General features: G+C 65.1%; 4 protein-coding genes across 14 annotated transcripts in view; 2 read left to right on the top strand and 2 right to left on the bottom strand.

Annotated features, from left to right (window-relative positions):
* Positions 1-937: 937 nt before the first annotated feature.
* On the top strand, positions 938-6,314 carry FSD1 (fibronectin type III and SPRY domain containing 1). Its single transcript, XM_074565731.1, has 13 exons — positions 938-1,123; positions 1,929-2,024; positions 2,124-2,255; positions 2,332-2,433; positions 3,144-3,166; positions 3,376-3,497; positions 4,001-4,210; positions 4,387-4,485; positions 4,633-4,792; positions 4,885-4,964; positions 5,168-5,419; positions 5,725-5,813; positions 5,925-6,314. The coding sequence occupies exons 1-13, from the start codon at positions 938-940 to the stop codon at positions 6,033-6,035; spliced, it is 1,662 nt and encodes a 553-aa protein (XP_074421832.1). The 3' UTR covers positions 6,036-6,314.
* Positions 6,315-6,433: 119 nt separating this feature from the next.
* Positions 6,434-11,971, bottom strand: STAP2 (signal transducing adaptor family member 2). 7 transcript variants are annotated; one of them, XM_074565748.1, is made up of 11 exons: positions 11,436-11,820; positions 11,139-11,210; positions 10,993-11,041; positions 10,221-10,322; positions 9,624-9,680; positions 9,386-9,540; positions 9,106-9,246; positions 8,374-8,443; positions 7,626-7,722; positions 7,114-7,323; positions 6,434-6,733 (listed from the first exon to the last, which is right to left on the bottom strand). In XM_074565748.1, the coding sequence occupies exons 1-11, from the start codon at positions 11,678-11,680 to the stop codon at positions 6,675-6,677; spliced, it is 1,257 nt and encodes a 418-aa protein (XP_074421849.1). In that variant the 5' UTR covers positions 11,681-11,820; the 3' UTR covers positions 6,434-6,674. The 7 variants fall into 7 exon arrangements, 6 of the variants coding, with proteins under 6 accessions (XP_074421849.1, XP_074421844.1, XP_074421847.1 ...); XM_074565743.1 differs by having other exon boundaries at positions 10,993-11,210; positions 11,436-11,971; XM_074565746.1 differs by having other exon boundaries at positions 10,993-11,210; positions 11,308-11,829.
* Positions 11,827-15,954, top strand: MPND (MPN domain containing). Of its 3 annotated transcripts, none has more exons than XM_074565751.1 (13): positions 11,827-11,960; positions 12,891-13,117; positions 13,401-13,580; positions 13,654-13,816; positions 13,890-13,974; positions 14,079-14,175; positions 14,308-14,380; positions 14,461-14,537; positions 14,618-14,786; positions 14,892-14,962; positions 15,049-15,138; positions 15,366-15,458; positions 15,542-15,954. In XM_074565751.1, the coding sequence occupies exons 1-13, from the start codon at positions 11,954-11,956 to the stop codon at positions 15,626-15,628; spliced, it is 1,419 nt and encodes a 472-aa protein (XP_074421852.1). In that variant the 5' UTR covers positions 11,827-11,953; the 3' UTR covers positions 15,629-15,954. The 3 variants fall into 3 exon arrangements, with proteins under 3 accessions (XP_074421852.1, XP_074421851.1, XP_074421853.1); XM_074565750.1 differs by having other exon boundaries at positions 13,350-13,580; positions 15,542-15,944; XM_074565752.1 differs by lacking the exon at positions 13,401-13,580 and having other exon boundaries at positions 15,542-15,944.
* A 161-nt stretch (positions 15,955-16,115) lies between these two features.
* The window catches only part of SH3GL1 (SH3 domain containing GRB2 like 1, endophilin A2), a 29,682-nt gene continuing 27,167 nt past the window's right edge, over positions 16,116-18,630 (bottom strand). For all 3 annotated transcript variants that reach the window (XM_074565758.1, XM_074565756.1, XM_074565757.1), the window contains one exon: positions 16,116-18,038. In XM_074565758.1, the coding sequence (XP_074421859.1) occupies positions 17,842-18,038 (197 nt within the window). In that variant the 3' untranslated portion in view covers positions 16,116-17,841. The remainder of the gene's footprint in view (positions 18,039-18,630) is intronic.

Below are 18,630 nucleotides of genomic sequence, written 5' to 3'. Positions count from 1 at the left end.
ATATATATGTTTCCCAGCACGCCGTGTGAGAGTCACTTGAGCGTATTTACAATCCTCCTTGTTGATCTTCCATTGCTTTCCCACATGCTGATTTAACAAAGTTCATAGTGAATGCGACAGTGTTTTATGAGATTTGATGGAAGGGTACACTTGATTATTTACTGCATAGAGGACAGGGTCCGACAAGCTGTCAGGGAGACCCTCCCATTGAGTCACGAGGCTCAGAAAGGACGCCCTTGTGTTCTAAACTCCTCAGAGAGGAGTCTAGGTGCGGCTGGATCCAATTCCTAGCCCTGGACTTAGTCAACGGTTTATGTCTAAAGGATGATATATGTGCAATCAATCCTTTATATCACTTAGCTAAGATTTCAAAGTTTAGCATGCTATTAGTCACTTACCAAGAATTTGTTGCGCCAAGGAATCTCTCAGCCTCGAGGAGTAGAACCTTAAGTGAGCGTCCCCGCTCAAGGGGCGATACTGACATGCAGCCCGCTGCCGTGCAGGAGAGCTCCAAGGGCTCTTCGGCTGTCCACTACAGAGTAAGAGAATTGACCTGTCGTCATATTCGCAAGGGAACGAAATATCTAGGTCCCCACTCCAGACAGTGTTTTGACTGTGTTGCCAGCCATGCCCCAAAGTTCAAGTGCAACTCATAACTCCCACTGATGGGGGGAAGGGGGAAAAGGGGTAAAAGGGGAGAGCACACCTCCACACACGGTCTCTGGGAACCGCTTTCATCACCCCACAACCCCCAGGGCGCTGGGCTTTCCTAGCCACATCAGCCTCCAAGGCCCCTACCTTGGGTCACCCAGACCCGGGGGGCTCACGGCCCCCCCCTTGACTAGAGTGTATTTGTGAGGGTGTCAGTGGGTCTCCCTCTGCAAAGCGGGGGCCAGCCATGTTCCTGGGGGGGAACCTGAGACACTCCTCCGGGAACATGTCCGCGCCGCGCGCACGCCCTCCCGACTACAACTCCCAGCATGCCGCGGGGCGAGACCACGCCCCCAGGACTACGCTTCCCGTCGCGCCCCGCGGCTGGGGCGGGGCGGGGGGCGCCGCTCCCCCTTTGTTGGTGTCGGCGGGGCCCGAGCGGCGGCGGGGCCGGCCCGGTATGGGTGACCAGGTGGGGCCGGTGGGCGAGTGACGGAGAGGGAGAGGGAGAGGGAGAGGGAGAGGGAGAGGGATGGAGGGAGAGGGATGGAGGGATGGAGGGATGGAGGGATGGAGGGAGGGGGAGGGAGGAAGAGGGGATGAAAGTCTGGAGGAAGGAGGGAGGGAGGGGTTAAGGATGGAGAAGGAGAGAGGGAGGGATGGAGAGATAGAGGAGGGAGGGGGGATGGAGCGAGGGAGAGGGAGGGCTGGAGGAAGAGGGGTTGGAGGTGATGAAGGTCTGGGGGAAGGAGGGAGGGAGGGGTTAAGGAAGGCAAAGGAGAGAAGGAGGGGTGCAGGAGGGGGAGATGGAGAGATGGAGTGAGGGAGGAAGAGAGGTTGGGGGGATGAAGGTCGGGAAAGGAGGGAGGGAGGTAGGTGTGGAGGAAGGAGGGATGCAGAGGTTAAGGCTGGCAAAGGAGGGATGCAGAAGGGAGGGAGCAAGGGAGGGAGGAAGAGGGGATGGAGGGATGGAGAAAGAGGGACAGAGGTGGGGAGGAAGAAGGGATGCAGGGGTTAAGCATGGTGAAGGAGGGGTGCGGGAGGGAGGGATGGAGGGGTGCAGGGGGGCTGTAGGGCTCTCCCCCCAAGCTGCCCTCGCTCTGCTTTCACTCACTTGCCAAGTCATCCTGCTCCCGCCGTGGCGGCAGAGCCCTGGGTCCCCATGGCACCTGACACGCCTGGGCCTGGCAGGAACAGCGAGCCAAGGGGAGGTCAGGGGGGGCAGAGGGGAGGTGGGGTCCAAGGGGCACTGACCACGGGCTGGGGGGGCCGGACAGGAGTCTCTGCGGAAGATCATCACCACCCTGGCCGTGAAGAATGAGGAGATCCAGAACTTCATCTATTCCCTCAAGCAGATGATGCAGAATGTGGAGGTACTGGGCAGCCCCCTGCCCTCCCCCTGGGGACCCCCCGGTACACTGGGGTCCCGAGTTGGGGTGGCACCCACTGACACCCCAGGGCATTGTGACCAGGCCAACTCGTCGCGGGCACAGGAGGACCTGGAGAATGAGTTCCAGTCACTGTACGCGCTGCTGGACGAGCTGAAGGATCAGATGCTGATGAAGATCAAGCAGGACCGCGCCAGCCGCACCTACGAGCTGCAGGTCAGCGCCCGCCCTGCGTGTCCCCCCTTGCACTGGCACCCTCGCCCACTGCTGCCCCTCTCCCTCCCCACACCAGGCCCAGCTGGCAGCGTGTGCCAAGGCCCTGGAGAGCTCGGAGGAGCTGCTGGAGGCAGCCAACCAGGCCCTGGGGACAGCCAACCACCATGACTTCGCCCAGGTGCGTCCCCACCGGTGCAGGGGGGTGTCCCCATCTGGCTGTCCCCCACACTGGGGGTGTCCTGATCCCCAGCTTGACAGCCTCCCGATGCCACCCTGAGGCTGCGCTTACCCCAGGCGGGCACCTTCCTTTCTTTCTGCGCTGGGCACTGGGGCAACGCTGGGCTGTCTGTGCCCACTGTGGGGCTGGGTGGGAGCATGGACCACCCCCGGGGTCATCCCTAACCTTCCTGTTGTCCCCTTTCTGCCGCGACAAAGGGACATCATGGTAGGGACATGGGGGGCACTGGCGGGTGTATGGGATGCTGTGCCATTGGCGTGCTGTGGCTGTGGGGTACTGCAGCGGGTATGCTGTGCTGTGGGGTACCGCAGCAGCGATGTGGGATGCTGTGCCATGGGTACCACTGTGGGGATGCGGGATGCTGTGCTGTGGGGTACCGCAGCAGGGATGCGGGATCCTGTGCCATGGGGTAGCACGGTGGGGATGCGGGATGCTGTGCTGTGGGGTACCGCAGCGGGGATGCTGTGCTGTGGGGTACCGCAGCAGGGATGCAGGGATGCTGTTCTGCTGGGTACCACAGCAGGGACGCAGGCATGCTCTGCCATGCTGGCACTAGAACAGGGGTCCGGGCACGCTGTACTGCGCTGTCTCCTGGCACTGCTGTCTCACCTGCTTCTTTTTTTCCTCCTCTTTTGCTCTGCGCTCGCAAGGCTGCCAAACAGATCAAGGATAGGTACGGCACCCCCGTGCCCCCCAGTCCCACTAACCCCCTCCCTCCTCCCAGCCAGAACCCCGCGATGGGTGGCCCTGTGGGTGCTGGGGTGGCTCTGCCCACCGTCCCCACCTCCCCATGGCCACACAGGGCAGGGGGTGAGCAGTCAGGGCTGGGTGGATGTCTGGCTCTCGGACCCGCTGACCCTCATCCCCACGTTCCCCATGCAGCGTGACGATGGCACCCGCCTTCCGCCTCTCACTCAAGGCCAAGGTGAGCGACAACATGAGCCACTTGATGGTGGATTTTGCCCAGGAACGCCGCCTGCTCCAGGCCCTCGCCTTTCTGCCAGGTATGGCTCATGGGCAGCGGGTGACAGGGACAGGGGGACATGCAGGGACAGGGCACAGTGGGTGGGTTTCTCCTGCTGCAAGGGAATGGCAGTGCTGAGGGCATAGAGTGCTGTGCCAGCTTGGCGAGGGGACAGCATGAGGATGGGGGTCCAGGGTTTAAGGGGTCTGGTGGGTCCCAGGGGATGGGGTGAGGAGTGGGGGGATGCCAGGCCTGGGGCACCCTGTGGTACCCCACCCAGAGGGACAAGAAGGTGCTAGGGATGAAGGGATGAGGGCAGGGGGGGTTGTTAGATGCTGTGCCCAGGGATGCGGCAAGTGCCATGCCCAGGGTGCCTGGGATGCCACACATGGTGTCCCTAGGGTGCTGTGTCCATGGGTCCTGTGGGTGCCATGCCCAAGGGACCTATGAGTGCCCCGAGGGTCCCTGGGGGTGCTGGGGACACTCTGGCTGGCAGCAGGGTTGCAGCGGGGGGGACACTAGCATGGCTGCTTCCACGGGCAGTGCCCAGCACCCCTGAGATTGACCTGGCGGAGTCGCTGGTGGCCGATAACTGTGTGACGCTGGCCTGGAGGATGCCTGACGAGGACAGCAAGATCGACCATTACGTGCTGGAGTACCGCAGGACCAACTTCGAGGGGCCACCCCGCGCCAAGGAGGACCAGCCCTGGATGGTGGTCGAGGGCATCAAGACCACTGAGTACACCCTCTCCGGTGAGGGCACAGGGGCAAAAGTAGCCCCAAATGTGCCAGGCTGGGAGCGGGCACTGCGGGTGGCTAGGGTCTGGGGCTGTCCTAGGGGGCTGGGTGGCAGTGCCAGGCTTTGCAGGGGACATGGGGGTCACGGTGCCCTCCCTGTGCCCTGCTTTGTGACCCTGCTGTGCCCACAGGGCTGAAGTTTGACATGAAGTACATGAATTTTCGGGTACGGGCATGTAACAAGGCTGTAGCGGGCGAGTTCTCCGAGCCAGTCACTTTGGAAACAAAAGGTGGGTACCAGCAGTGGCAGGGCACCTGTCACCCCCCGTGCCACTCCACGCTGCCCCTTCCCAAGCATGCCAGCAGGTCCGTGACCCCTTGGTGCCAGGCAGGGCTAGGTGGGTGGGGGGGGACGCGCTGATGGTGGCTGTCCCCAGCGTTCATGTTTCGGCTGGACGCCAGCACGTGCCACCAGAACCTGCGGGTGGAGGAGCTCAGCGTGGAGTGGGACGCCACAGGTGGCAAGGTGCAGGACGTCAAGGCACGCGAGAAGGATGGCAAGGGCAGGACAGCCTCGCCCGCCAACTCACCTGCCAGGTAGGGTCACCCCCTCCTTGTCACCCCAGCATTGTCCCCACTCCCTGGGTCATGCCAACCCAGTCCTCCTTGCTGGTGTCCGTCTGTCCTAGGGTGGTGCAGTCGCCCAAGAGGATGCCCTCAGGGCGCGGGGGCAGAGATCGCTTCACCGCTGAGTCCTACACGGTTCTGGGTGAGATCTGGGGGCACCCACTTGGGTGCCGGTGGGGGACCCTGCATCATGAGGGGATGGAGACACGGAGGAGAGAGGGTGGCTCTGAGGGCACAGGAGGTGATGTAGGGGGGCACGGGGCACCCAGAAGGACCTGGCGGGGATGGGGACAGGATGGGGCAACCCATGGGTGCCCCAGGGAGAGCCGTGCCCTGTGCCTGCAGGTGACACACTGATTGACGGGGACGACCACTACTGGGAGGTGCGGTACGACCGGGACAGCAAAGCTTTTGGCGTGGGGGTGGCATATCGCAGCCTGGGCAAATTCGACCAGCTGGGCAAGACTTCGGCCTCCTGGTGCCTCCACCTCAACAACTGGCTGCAGGTCAGCTTCAGCGCCAAGCACGCCAACAAGGCCAAGGTGCTGGACGTGCCTGTGCCCGACTGCATCGGCGTCTACTGCAACTTCCATGAAGGTGGGTGAGGGATGGGGTGGGGATGGGGCAGTGTTGGGGGTGGACACAGGGTCTGCCACCGCCACGGAGACCACCACCACCGTGGGCATCAGCATGTCCAGTGTGGGCACTCCCACCACCACAGGCACCAGCATGGGCACTGCCACCACCATGGGCACCAGCATGTCCAGCATGGGCACCATCACCGCCATGGGAACTGGCATGTCCACCATGGTCATTGCCACCACCATAGACACTGTGCTGGGGGTCTGCAAGCTCTGTGCCCACCTGTGACCCCCCCACACACCTCCCCCATGTGCCCACAGGTTTCTTGTCCTTCTACAACGCCAGGACCAAGCAGCTGCTCCACACCTTCAAGGCCAAGTTCACACAGCCAGTGCTGCCTGCCTTCATGGTAAGGGGCAGGCAGGGCTAGGCACCACCTCCATGGCTGCTGGTGGTGGGGTTCAGCCCCCTCATACCTGTGCCAGCCCCGTCCCCCCCAGCCATGCTCCTGTGCCCGCAGGTCTGGTGCGGCAGCTTCCACGTCTCTTCAGGCTTGCAGGTGCCCAGCACGGTGAAATGCCTCCAGAAACGCAACAGCACAGCCAGCAGCTCCAACGCCAGCCTGCCCTAGAGCTGTTGTTCCCATCCCCCAGCGGGCACACTCCCCCAGGCAAGAGCACTGAATGTACCCCTACCACCTCCCCAAAACTCCATCCCCACCCATGTGCTGTGCTGGCAGGGCTGTGCCAGCCCCCAGAGCTGGGGTGCACCCATGGCCCTGCCAGCTGATCCCCCACCACCACTCTGTGCCACCCCCCCTATCGCTGGCAGCGGGCTGGGCACATTTCCCCCCCCCCCGCCCCTCATCGAGAGCTGCTTCTGGCCTGAAGAATAAATTGGGATGTAGGTGTGACGTGGCCATGGATGGGGCATGGGGCACTGGGTGGCAGCAGCCCAGGGTGGAAAAGGTTTTTTTTACTGGGGAGGCTCCCGGTGCCATCCCCACGGCACAAGGAGCCGGGACAGGGCTGAGGGGGCAGTGCCTTTATTCAGGATGGCACCCACGATGCTGCTCCCCAAATACGTGGGTCAGGGGTCCATCTCTGTGCCACTTGCACTCCCCTCCCCAGTGCCACCCCAGCCCTACGGATGTGGCTGGGCTGGCAGGGCTGGGGGCAGCTTTGCCCCGGGGGGGGGACACCGCTGCCCCAGCTGGTTCCTGTCACAAAGAGTGGGGGGGACGTGCCCCCTGACCTGGTGCTGGGATGCATCAGTCCTCGATGAGAGCTCTGCGCAGCTGCAGCTTCTTGGCGAGCTCGTCCACCATGTCTGCACCGCGGGGTTGTGGGGGGGAGGGATGACTGCCTGGCAGAGGACCCAGGCATCCGGGCCCCCTCCCTTTCCCCCCCAAGTGACCCCAGAGGGACCACTCTGCTCCACCACTTGTCCCCACTGCCCCCCAGAGCAGGTGACAGGATACAGGCATCCTGGCACCCCTCCACATCCCCTCTTTCCAGGTTCCATCCCCCTCCCCCTCCAGGCACCCGGACCCCCCCCTCACCGGGGCTGTGGGGTGTCAGCAGGGCTCTGCAGGGGGCAGGACGGGGCACCGAGCTCAAGGGGGCTTCCTCATTTGTGGAGAAGGGCAGGGGTCAGCATGGGGGTGCACCCCTCCCTGCCTCAGTTTCCCCAAACCCAGGTGGCCTCACCCTGCATGTTCATGTAGGTCTGCTTCTTTGGGATGGCCCCAAATGGGGGGGGTCCCTCAGGCCCCCCCGGGGACTGCAACGCAGGGCGATGGGGGCTCGAGGATGGCTTCAGTGCGCTGAGCCGACGGGGCGGGGGTGTGGGGGCAGCCGGTGGGGGCTCGCACACCCTCTGGGTCTCCTCTGCATTCTCACCATCCATCTCCACGAACTCTGGAGCAGAGCAAAGGGGGTGTCACAGACTCTCTGCCTGCCCCTGACACGTCCGCCCCCCCCCCCCCAAGACCTCCAGTGCCAGCCTGTGACACCCCAGCACCTCTGCCCCTCCCAGTACCATTCCGCAGCACCCCAACACTCAGGCAACTCTCCAGCAGTCCCCAGAGATCCCGCCCCTAGATGCCCTCCACCACCCATAACTGCTGCCACCACTGTCCTGCAAGACCCGCTCCCTCCCAGACCCTGCTGAGCACGCGGACCCTCCCGTAGTCCCCCCCAGAGTCCCCCCCCAAGCCCACCGAGCCGTGAGCTGTACTCCCGGTGCAGGGGCTGCAGGCTGCCCTTGCTGCTCTCCACGAAGTACTGCACCACCTCAGCCAGCGAGGAGCAGCGATGCTGGGGGGGACACGGTGTCACTTGGAGGTACACCCCCATGGGTCCCCCCATTCACAGCCCACAGCTCCTGGGCCCTGGGAGGGTCCCAACCCTTTGGGGTGTCACAGTCACTTAGGGACACCAGTCCTTTGTGTCCCAGCCCTTTTTGGGGGTCCTTGTACTTTTGGGGTCCCAGTCCCTTGGGTCCCACCGTCCCAGCCATGAGGGGGGTTCAGATCCTTGAGTATCCCAGCCCTTAGGGGTCCCAGTCCCTTGGGTATCCCAGCCCTTTTGGGGGTCCCAGTCCCTTGGGTATCAGCCCTCAGGGGGTCCCAGTTCCTTAGGGGTCCCAGTCCCTTGGGTACCAGCCCTTTTGGGGCTCCCAGCCTTTTTGGGGTCCCAGTTCCCAGGCTTCCTTGCACTGGGGGGTCCCAGCTCCTTGGGGGGCCCAGGCTGTGGGGTGCCCAGCCTTGGGGTTGCCCAGACACCATGGGTGCCTATTCCTTGGGTGCCAGTCCTTGTGGGTCTCAGACCCCAAGTGTTGCTGGGGGTCCCTTGAATCCCAGCCTGGGGGTCCCAGCCCTTGTGGGGCCCGTCCCAGGGACTCAGGTGAGTGCCTGGGGAGGGGTCCCTGTCCCCAGGGCCAGCCCCGCTATGCCCCATGTCACTCACCTGCGTGTCCACATCGATGATGTAGCCCTGGTCCACGTGGTTCACCCTGTAGTGCCTCAGCAGCACCATGCTGCCGCGGGGGCTGCATCAGCGGGGGCCACCACCCCTCACCCAGGGACCTGTGCCCCAGGGCCACCCCTCACATTGGCACCCGTACCCCATGGGGACCCTCAACCTGGGGGGACACGCCTTGCATAGGGACCTGCACCCCAGGGACACCCCTCACATGGGGACCATTGCCCTGGGGCCACCCCTTGCAGAGGGACTCTGACCCTGGGGGGACACCACTCACATGGGCACCTGCACCCTGGGGACACCCCTCCCATTGGGACCTGTGCACTGGGACCACCTCTTGCACAAGTACCCACGTCCTGGGGACACTCCTTGCATGGGGACGCACCCTGATGCCACCTCTCACAAGGAGCCCCATTGCCAGGAGGAGACCCCTTACACAGGGACCTGCACCCCAGGGACAACCCTCAAATGGGCACCCGCACTCCACAGGGACCCTTGCCCTGGGGCCACCCCTCACATGGGGACCCTCGCCCTTTGGGGGCACCCCTCACATGGGGACCTGTGCACTGGGGCCACCTCTTGCATGGACCCTCGCATGGGGACACAGCCTGATGCCACCCCTTGCATGATGACCCACACCCAGGGGGACACCCCTTGCCCAGGGACCAGTGCTGTGATGCGACCCGTCCCTGTCCCCAAACAGTGCCCCCCACTCACCCGTTCATCTCCTGGCGCGTGGTGACAGAGACACCCTGGCCGTGTCCCCTGGGGCGCAGCACCATGTTCCCCCTGCCCACACTCCGCTCCAGCAGCCCCTCGGCCTCGAGGCGCGTCACCTCAAAGAAGCAGCTGGGCACCCTGGGGACAGCCCTGCCTTGTCACCCCCCCGCCCTGTGAGGCCACCCTGAGCCACCCAGAGCCCCCCCCAGGCTGTGCCACCCAAGCCATGCTGGTCCCCAGTGCATCCCAGTGAGGATGCAGAGCCCCCCCGACTCACGGGGACAGCGGTGGCTTGGGGGCACCAGGGGTGGCCGGGGGGCTGCGGGTGGCAGGGGACCTGGGGGTGGCCCGTCGGTCCCACTCCTCGCGCAGGGCCTCCGAGAGCTGGAAGAGGTGGCCGGGCAGCAGTGCCAGGTCGGTGGGGACCTTCATCTGTGGCGGAGGCAGGACATGGGCCGCAATGGGCACAGTGAGGTCACTGTCACCGGGACCCCCCCCCAGTGCCCCATGCGCACCTCCACCATGGTCAGGATGAATCCCCGCCACATTTCCTGCGCTTCCCAGCTCTCCGCCTGCCAGGGACAAGGGGGGTGATGTGAAGGTGACCTGTCCCCTGCGCCCTCTGTGTCCCCATATGCTGTTCCTTGTGGCCCCCTGCCCCCAGCCTCTGCATCCCCCTAAGCCTGTCCCCTGCATGCCACCACCCCGTCCCTCTGCTCCTGCACCCCCTGTACCCCCAAATCCAGCCCCCAATGCCCCCCTGCTCCCCAGTCCCCAAATCCTGTCCCCTCTGCCCCCTATACCCCCAAATCCAGCCCCCAGTGCCCCCATGTCCCCCCAGTCCCCAAATCCTGTCCCCTCTGTCCCCTCAAATCCTGCCCCCCGTGCCCCCCAGCCCTGGATGTTGTGCCTCCCCCCATGCCCCTGTTGCCCCCTGCACCCTCAAACCCTGTCCCCAGCCCCGTCTGTCCCCCGACACCCCACCCCTGAGTCCCTCCCAGACCCGCCTCTGCCCTGCCTGGCACCAACCGTGTCCCTCTGCCACCCTGTGCTCCTAGCCCCCCCACATGCCCTCAACACCTGCCAGTGCCCCCCCGTGGGATGCCCCTCACCTTCAGCGTCACCTTCTGTCCCTGTCCCCGCAGCTGGAGGATAAGGTCCCCACCCTGGGCCCACACGGCCACCAGCTTGCTCAGGTCCAGCAACTCCAGGGGCTGGGGGCACCTGAGTGTGGGCCCCCCTGCCACCACAGACACGAGCGCGCCAGGCCTCAGCCCCCTCCCAGCCACCCGTCCCCCTGCCCCATGCTGGGCTCCCACCCTCACCTCCACAGGGGGTCCCAGCCTGGGGGACACTCCCCAGTGTCACCCAAAGGTCCCAGCCCAGGGGTGTCAACCCAGGGGGGTTCTGGCCCAGGGGTATCTCTGGAGTCCCAGCTTGGGGAGGGGTCCCACCTCGGGGGTCCCAGCTGGGGGGGTCTCAGGCTGAGGGTCCCACTCTGGGGGAGCCCACCCTGAGGGTGTCCTGGTGCACAGGTGTCTCTGGGGTCCCAGCCTAGAGCAGGGAGTCCCAATCCCGGGGTCCCACCTTGGGCATCCCAGCTCTAGAGGGTCCCGGGGGTCTCAGTCTGGGGGTTCCACCCTGGAGAAGCCCATCCTGAGGGGGTCCTGACCCAGGGGTGTCTCTGGGGTCCCAGCCTACAGGGGGGGTCCCAACCCTGTGGTCCCAGCCCCAGAGGGTCACAGCGGTCCCACACTGGGGCTCCCACTCTTGGGGGGGGCGGTCCTGGACTGGGAGTTCCACCTAGAGGTCCCATCCCAGGGGTCCCATCTTAGGGGTCCCAGCCCCAGGACTTCACAGCGGTACCAGGCTGGGGGTGCTCACCCAGAGGGCGTCCCAGACATGGGGGCCCGGGTCCAGGGGTGTCTCCAGCCTGGAGGGGTCCCACAGGAGGGTCCCAGCCTGGGGGTGTCCCACGGGTCCCGGCCAGGGCAGCCCACTCGGTGTCCCCACCCAGGGACCCCCCGTACCTCGTAGTCCCGGGGCTGCCCGTAGAAGGCGAGTGTGACCCCCCGCAGCCCGGCCCAGACCCTCCGGGAGACCTGGGGGCGGGATGGGACTCAGCTCCGCCGCCGGGTACCGGCACCGGGCGCTGCGGGGGACACCGGGACGCCCACACCGGGCTCCGCGAGGACGCACCGGCGCGGCCCGAGGGCGGCAGAGCGGACGCCGGGGGGAGGTCGGTCCTGAGAGGGTCAGTGCCGGGGCTCGGTACGGGGGGGGTGAACCCCGGTTGCCGGGGCCGGTCCCGGGGGGTGCGGACCCACCTGGTCCCACGGGCCCCGCTTCTCCAGGAAGCCCTCGTAGCTGTGCTGGGGCTGGGGCCGGGGTCGGTCCCGCCGGGGCAGTCGCACCGGCCGGGCCATCTCCGCCCACCACCGCCGCAGCCGCCGCTGCCGCCGCCGCCGCCGCCGCCGCAGGAGCCGCAGGTGCCGCCGCAGGAGCCGCCGCCGCCGCCGCAGGAGCCGCAGGTGCCGCCGGGCCGGGCCGGTCCCTCCCGGACTGCGGGCATCGGGCAGCCCCACCCCGGGGCGGAGGGCACCGGGGTGGGGTTTCCCAGCCGGGGCGCGGCAGGAGCGGGGGTGTCAGGGCACCGGCGCGGGTTTGTGTCACCGTGTCCCTCCCGGGTCGGCGCAGCAGGTGCAGGGTTGTCGCCCCCCCTCCTCCCCCCGGGCGGGGCGGGGCGGGGCGGGGCGGGGCGCGCGGGCCCCCCCCCCCATCACGTGGCGCCGCCGTCGCGCGCACCGGGGGGAGGCGGGAGCGGCGGGAGCGGCGCAAGCGGAGCATGGCAGGTACCGGCGGGCGCGCGCCGCCACCGACGCGCGCTCGCGCACGCACCGGGTAGAACACGCGCGCACGCACCGGGCACACGCGCGCGCAACACACACAACCCACACCCCGCACACGCGCGCGCACACGCACATGCACCTGCGTGTGCACACACCGCCCCTCCCCGCGCACACGCGTGTGCACCTGCGCATGCGCACACCCACGCCAGTGCGCGGACCCCCGGGGCGCGCCTGCACGCGGCCGGGCACCACGGGCACCCCCGTGGGGGGGAACACGCCGGGGCACCCACGGGATGGGGACACCCGTGGGGCAGGGGTAGGGACACCCTGGGACGTCCGTGGGGCAGGGATGGGGACACCCCGAGACACCCATGGGGCTGGGATAGGGACACCCACAGGATGGGGACACCTCGGGACACCGTGGTTCAGGGGTGGGGACACTCCGAGACATCCGTGGGGCAGAGACAGGGACGTTCTGGGACACCCGTGGGTCAGGGTGGGGACACCTCTGTCCCTGTCCCCATCTCTGGGCTCAGACCAGGTTCTGGGGACCTCCTGGGCCAGGAGAGTCTTGTCCCTGTGTCCCCGTGTCCCACAGCTGTGTCCCCATGGCCCTGTGTCCCCATGTCCCCAAGTCCTCTATCGTCATGCCCCTTTGTCCTCACATGCCTGTGTCTCCCCCCAACAGTGTCCCCGTCCCCCTGGCCCTGGGCCCTCCTGTCCCCATGTCCATCCCCCCGTATCCTTGCATCCCCATGTCCACATCTTCCTGTCCCCATATCCCTGCGTATCCCTGTCCCAGTGTCGCCATCCACAAGCAGACACAAGGCTGGGGTGACCCAAGAGTGCTCTTGGGGGGAACGCCCATGGGTGCTGCCCCCCGGGAGGCCCCCACACAAGTTGTCCCCATCCCGGCATGTCCCCATCCCACAGCGCTGGCAGCTGCCTCCCCCGGTGGGGACGAGTGCCTGGAGGAGGACGAGGACGAGCTGGAGCCGGGGCTGGATGAAACAGAGGCTGAGCCGGAGGCCGGGAGCGGGTCGAAGGCGGCGGGGGGCTCCCGGGGGGCCGTGCTCACCCGCCGCGGCATCACCCTGCGTGTCCTGCTCCGCGACGGGCTCCTTGAGCCGGCCCGTGGCGTCCTCTCCATCTACTACCTGGTGAGTGGTGCGGGGAGGCGACGGGGTGGGGACACGGGGATGGGGAACCAGGATGGAAGACATGGGGATGGGGGACAGGGGGATGGGGGACAGGGATGAGGGACATAGGAATGGAGGGCACAGGGATGGGGGACAGGGATGAGGTTCACAGGGATGGGGGGCAGGGATGAGGGGCACAGGTGGGGGACAGGGGACTGGCGGGTGCCTTCCCAGCTCACCCCACCCGCCCCAGGGCAAGAAGTTCGTGGGGGACCTGGGGGCGGACGGCACCATCACCTGGCAGGAGACGGGGCAGGTCTTCAACTCGCCCAGCGCCTGGGCCACCCACTGCAAGCGCCTGGTGAACCCCGCCAAGAAGTCGGGGTGTGGCTGGGCCTCCGTGCGCTACAAGGGACAGAAGCTGGACCAGTACAAAGCCGCCTGGCTCCGCAAGCACCAGCCCAACGCGCCACCCGCCGAGGAGGTGGGCCGGAACCCCCTGGGTGCCCCCTAAGTGTGGGTGGGATGGGCGGGTGCCAGCCCTGTGCTGCCCGCAGAGCCTGGCCAGCGAGGGTGAGGAGGAGGAGATGCCTGAGGAGGAAGAGGAGGAGGCGACGAGGGAGGGTCGGGCGCCCGTGCCGGAGCTGGTGGCTGCCAAAAAAACGGAGGAGAGGAGCAAGAAGCAGCAGTGCAAGAGCCTGGCAGAGCCGGCGGGGATGGGTAAGGTGACAGGGGGGTCCCTGGGGGAACCCGGGGCAGCCCGGAAGCAGTGACGGGGCGTTGTGCTTCGCAGATCACGGCCCCCCGGGGAAAAGGCTGGAGAGCAAACCCCGGGTGCCCGTGCGCTACTGCACCCTGGGCACCCGCGACTCGGCCAGGTAGGGTGCAATGGGGACTGGATCCCCAGCCCCCACGGGTGCCCTTGCCGGCCCTGCAGGTGCAGGGAGGGACAGGGGTGGCAGCGGGACTGCGGCTCTTCCAGGAACCCCCAGACCCTAGTGGAGGTGACATCCTTCGCCGCTATCAACAAGTTCCAGCCCTTCAACGTGGCCATTTCTAGCAACGTCCTCCTGCTCCTGGTGCGTCCCCTCCCCAAGGTGGGGGACAGGTTGGGACACCTCTGATGGCACTGAGGACACCCGCAGGGAGGGGTGGAGGTGCCCCCATTGTCATTTTGGGGCCAAACTGTTGATTTTAACCTTTTCCTTTAGGATTTCCACAGCCACCTGACACGGAGTGAAGTGGTGGGCTACCTGGGTGGGCGGTGGGACACCAACACGCAGCGTAGGTAGCAGGGTGGGGGCGTTGGTAGGTGGCCCCCCCAGCCCTTTTCGGAGCCACCCACCCCTGTGCCCCCCCGGCAGTGCTTACGGTGCTGCGAGCCTTCCCGTGCCGGACCCGCCTGGGTGATGCTGAAGCCGCTGGCGCCGTGGAGGAGGAGGTAAAGCAGCCCTGCAGGGGAGTCTGGAGGGGTCTTGGGGGTCCCCAGGGTCCTGGACCCATGGAATCTGCCTGTCCCAGATCTGCCAGAGCCTGTTCCTGCGGGGGCTGTCACTGGTGGGCTGGTACCACAGTCACCCCTTTGGCCCCGCACTGCCCTCCCTGCACGACATCGATGCGCAGATGGATTATCAGCTCAAGCTGCAGGGCAGCGGCAATGGCTTCCAGCCCTGCCTGGCCCTCATCTGCGGTAAGAGACCGGGCCCCGCTGGCTCAGGGGTGCTGGGGGCTGCTGTCACCCCTCCCGCCCCGTGTCAGCCCCATCTGTGTCACCTCTCCCCACCCCACCCCCCAGGACCCTACTATCATGGCAACCCTGGCGTGGAATCCAAAATTGCGCCTTTCTGGGTGATGCCACCACCGGAGGTAAGTGGTCACCATCCCTTTGTGTGTGGGGTGGATTTGGGATGTGGGTGGCCCCAGTGCCGTGGGGTGACCCCCCCATCCTCCAGCAACGGCCCAATGACTACGGCATCCCCATGGACGTGGAGGTGGCCTACATCCAGGACGGCTTCCTCACCAATGATGTCCTGCAGGAGATGGTGAGCATGCTGGGGGGGAACAACACAAAAACCCCCTTTGCCCCAGCAAGGATAACTCCCCGACCCCGTGGGGGGCTGGCAGGGGCTCTGCTACCCGTCCCCATTCCCAGTGACGGTGACCATCTCTTCTCCATCCCTGACATGCTGCCGAGGTCTCAGTGCCACAGGGGTGGGGGGGCCCTGGGGCAGCCCCCGTGCCTGCAGCTCCTCTCGCCCCCCCACCCCAGACGCTGCTGGTGGAGTTTTACAAGGGCGCGCCGGACTTGGTGAAGTTTCAGGAGCTGTGGAGTCAGGATCAGACCTACCTGGACAAACTGAAGGTGAGGAGGGGGCTTCAGCTTCAGGGGGGCGGCGTTCCAGCCCTCCCGATGTTTTCATTAACGGGGCTGCGTTCCTGTGTCAGGGCTCCCTGGCCTCCCGCACCCCCAAAGACCAGAGCTTCACCCACATCCTGGAGCAGATCTACAGCCTCCTCAAGCTCAGCAGCTGAGGGGGCCGGGACCCCCGCCTCAACTTGGACCAGGTGCCTTCCCAGCAGCCAGGGCTCAGCTCAGCAGCCCCCCCGCCCCCAGCCCGAGGGGCTCATCCGGACCCAGGGCAGTGCAGTGCTGCGGGGACACTGCATCGCCCACTGCTCCTGGGAGCTTACCCGAGGGGTCCTGGGACATGTCCCCCCCGGCCCCTCCCTGGCTCCTGCCCTGCCCCAGGGCAGCAGCGGAGGGGGGTGATGGTGATGGGACTCTTGGCTGTAAGTTGTTTGTGGAAGGGGTAGTTGATTAAAGAGTGGTTCCTGAGAGGTGGCCAGCACGCGGCTGCACTGGCTTGGGGACATCTTGGTGGCCTTGCGGTAAGGGACAGTGCCGGTGGCCTCACGGGATGCAGCCACCGTCCAGCTGCCTGGTTTTGGGGACTGAATTGGGGATGTTCATCCAGAGCTCCTCCTGCCCAGTCTCACACTCACAGAGAGGAAGCAGCCATTAGAAAGAAGAAAACATTTAATACTTTTATTCAGAGATACAAGTCAAGATTTTTGGGTCTTTTTTTTTTTTCCTCCTAAAAACCAGGAGAAACCATTACCAAAAAAAAAAAAGTCTAGCAAGTTGTCCCAACTGACAAAACGCATTTCAATCCACCTGAGCAGGAGCCAGCGCTCCTGGGCTGTGACCGCAGTCCCCACCGGGGAGGGGACGGACACGAGGTCCCCGAGGACAGTGGTCCCTGGGGCTCCCTGTGCTGCTGGGAGCGAGGGGGAGCTGCCCCGTGCCCCCTGTGGCTGGGAGCGGGGCCACCGCTCAGCCTGCCTGGAGCACAGCGCAGCAGGGGACGGGATGTACATTGACATGCACTGTTAAAATCGTTAAAAAGGGGATGGGTAACTGTAACGTGCCGGGAACAGCAGGGACAGAGACGTGCTGCGGCATGGGCCCAGTGTGGAGCTGGGGCTTGGCCCCTGGCCTGGGCAGGGGGACAGTGCTAACCAAGGAGGAGAGGGGCTAGAGCCCGGCAAAGACCCACAAAGGAGGGAGAAAAAGACCATTTTTCTAGCAAGGAAACCCACGGAGTTGAGTGAGAGATGGGGGGAGCACTGCCGGGCCCCATCCTGCCCCCCGTAAGAAGGAACACGCTGGGATGCTTAGGGCTAAGGGGTGGCAGAGGCAGCGCTGAGATGTGTGATACCTTTTCCCACCAAACCCATGGCAGAGGGGCTCATTGCTCCCCCCCCGGCCAAGGAGGGGGCTGCGGGGCAGGGGTGGGGGGCACAGGGAAGGCACATGAGGATCAGCCAAGCTCCAGCAAGCCCCGGTCCTGCAGCACTGGGTGCCGACGGCTCCCCAGGGAGAGGAGCCACCACCCGCTCTGCCCCGTGGTGGGTAGAACCCAGGCTGTGGCCCAGTTCCCACCCCCTCCCCAAAATTATCCCCCATCTCTGACACATCAGTCAAGTCTGGAGTAGGAAAATCCCAAAGGTCCAGAAGCAACTTGGCTTAAAATAGGGCAGAAGGGAGAAACCACCCCGCTTTGGAGCCAAGCTCTGGGAGGAGGGGGCAGAGGGACATCCCTGCTTTGTCCCTCCAGGGTGTGTGTGGGGGGAGCAGCACAGAGCCGCAGGCAGAGCTCAGCACCCGCGCCGCAGGGCTGGTTTAGTGTTTGATGGATGTCGTAGTGTTGCTGCGCCATGGCATCCCTCCCCTGAGCCCCCTGGGAGAGCCAGGGTCCTGGATGGAAGGCTGGGCATCGTCAGGGAGAGGGGTAGTGTTTAAGGGGGTGGGGGGTAAAGGGCTGCTTTGCCCCCCTGTCACTGGGCCATGCGTCTCCCCAGGGTGATGCTCAGGGCAAAGGATGCATCCTGGCTCTCCCAACCTGGCTCATCCAGCTGCTTGACACGAAAGAAAGAAAAACTGGACAGGGAGAGGCCTGTGGCCATCGTACAGCCCGGGGGTCAGGGGGGACCTGGCAGGGTGCGCAAAGTACCGAAGTTCAAGCACCAGAAGGACACACACAAAAAAAAAAAAATTAAAATAACCAAATTCACAAGGGGTGGGGGGGTCGTTTGACCCTTCTGGTTTGTTCCCTGGTGGCAATCTCGCCCCGAGGTGACACAGAGAGAACGCGGCCCCGCCGCCGGACAGGGCCAGTGTCAGGAGGGAGGTGGAATGGAGCTCGGCCCCGCATGAGCGGATGGGGGACGGGAGTGATGCCGTTTCACTGAGGTAGCGGAACCAGCACTTCCACGTAGTTGAGGGGGAAGAAGCCCGACTGGCCGTTGATCATGCCCTCGTACCAGTTTTCGTCAATCTGGTTGGTCAGGGTGATGATATCGCCTTCCTTGAAGCCCAACTCGCCATCGTTTTCGGGTTCAAAGTCGTAGAGAGCCTTGCAGCAGGGCTGGTCCAGGGGGGCTGCGGGGAGAGACAGGGGAGGGGAGAGGTGAGCTGGGCCCCCTCGCACCCCTTTCCTCAAGGCCCTGGCTCTGCCGATGCCGGGGATCCCCGGGATCGCGCTGGTGGATGCCAGATCTGGACACCATGCAGCATCATCGGCTCTGCCCGAGCCAGGGCTTGCACAACTGGTTTCACAACCCAGCTCTGCCCTGCCCGGGATAAACTGGCCCTTCACTTTGTCCCCGTGACGGTAAAGCATTAACCCAGTTTAAAGTCCTCACTGGCTTTTAGCTCATTGTTCCTCCACCATCTTGCCACAACCAGGTCCTGCACAAGCTTCTCCCAAAGCAGAGTCCCACCTCCAGCATCCCAGGTCCACCACCTGATCCTGCCTGACTTCCCCCTCTCTAAACTAAACTCCAACCTAATTTAGACCCCCATAATGGAAACCAGGTGGTGAAAAGCCACGGTATTCCTCCAGAGATGAGAGAAGCTGCCATGCAGTTCATCGAGGATGGGGTTAGACACCAGAATGTGGCAGAGAAGGACCTGGGGGTCGCTCATCACCCTGAGCCTGAGTGTGATGGGAGGGGGAGGAGTGCAACTGCCT

Source organism: Larus michahellis, chromosome 23 (genome assembly GCF_964199755.1).
Source record: "Larus michahellis chromosome 23, bLarMic1.1, whole genome shotgun sequence".
In the NCBI taxonomy this organism is placed as follows: Eukaryota; Metazoa; Chordata; class Aves; order Charadriiformes; family Laridae; genus Larus; species Larus michahellis.
The sequence above is the reverse complement of the archived record's forward strand: the minus strand, read 5'-3'. Positions and strand labels throughout refer to the sequence as shown.

Coding starts and splice junctions, on each gene's coding strand:
- FSD1 (XM_074565731.1), top strand. CDS start 938: ATGTCCGCGCCGCGCGCACGCCCTCCCGACTACAACTCCCAGCATGCC. Junction 2,434..3,143: donor ACCACCATGACTTCGCCCAG/GTGCGTCCCCAC, acceptor TGCGCTCGCAAG/GCTGCCAAACAGATCAAGGA. Junction 3,498..4,000: donor GGCCCTCGCCTTTCTGCCAG/GTATGGCTCATG, acceptor TTCCACGGGCAG/TGCCCAGCACCCCTGAGATT.
- MPND (XM_074565750.1), top strand. Junction 13,975..14,078: donor GGCACCCGCGACTCGGCCAG/GTAGGGTGCAAT, acceptor CGGCTCTTCCAG/GAACCCCCAGACCCTAGTGG. Junction 14,538..14,617: donor CTGGCGCCGTGGAGGAGGAG/GTAAAGCAGCCC, acceptor TGCCTGTCCCAG/ATCTGCCAGAGCCTGTTCCT.
- STAP2 (XM_074565743.1), bottom strand. CDS start 11,955: ATGCTCCGCTTGCGCCGCTCCCGCCGCTCCCGCCTCCCCCCGGTGCGC. Junction 9,681..10,220: donor GACAGAAGGTGACGCTGAAG/GTGAGGGGCATC, acceptor TGTCCCTGGCAG/GCGGAGAGCTGGGAAGCGCA. Junction 6,734..7,113: donor GACCTACATGAACATGCAGG/GTGAGGCCACCT, acceptor CCCGCGGTGCAG/ACATGGTGGACGAGCTCGCC.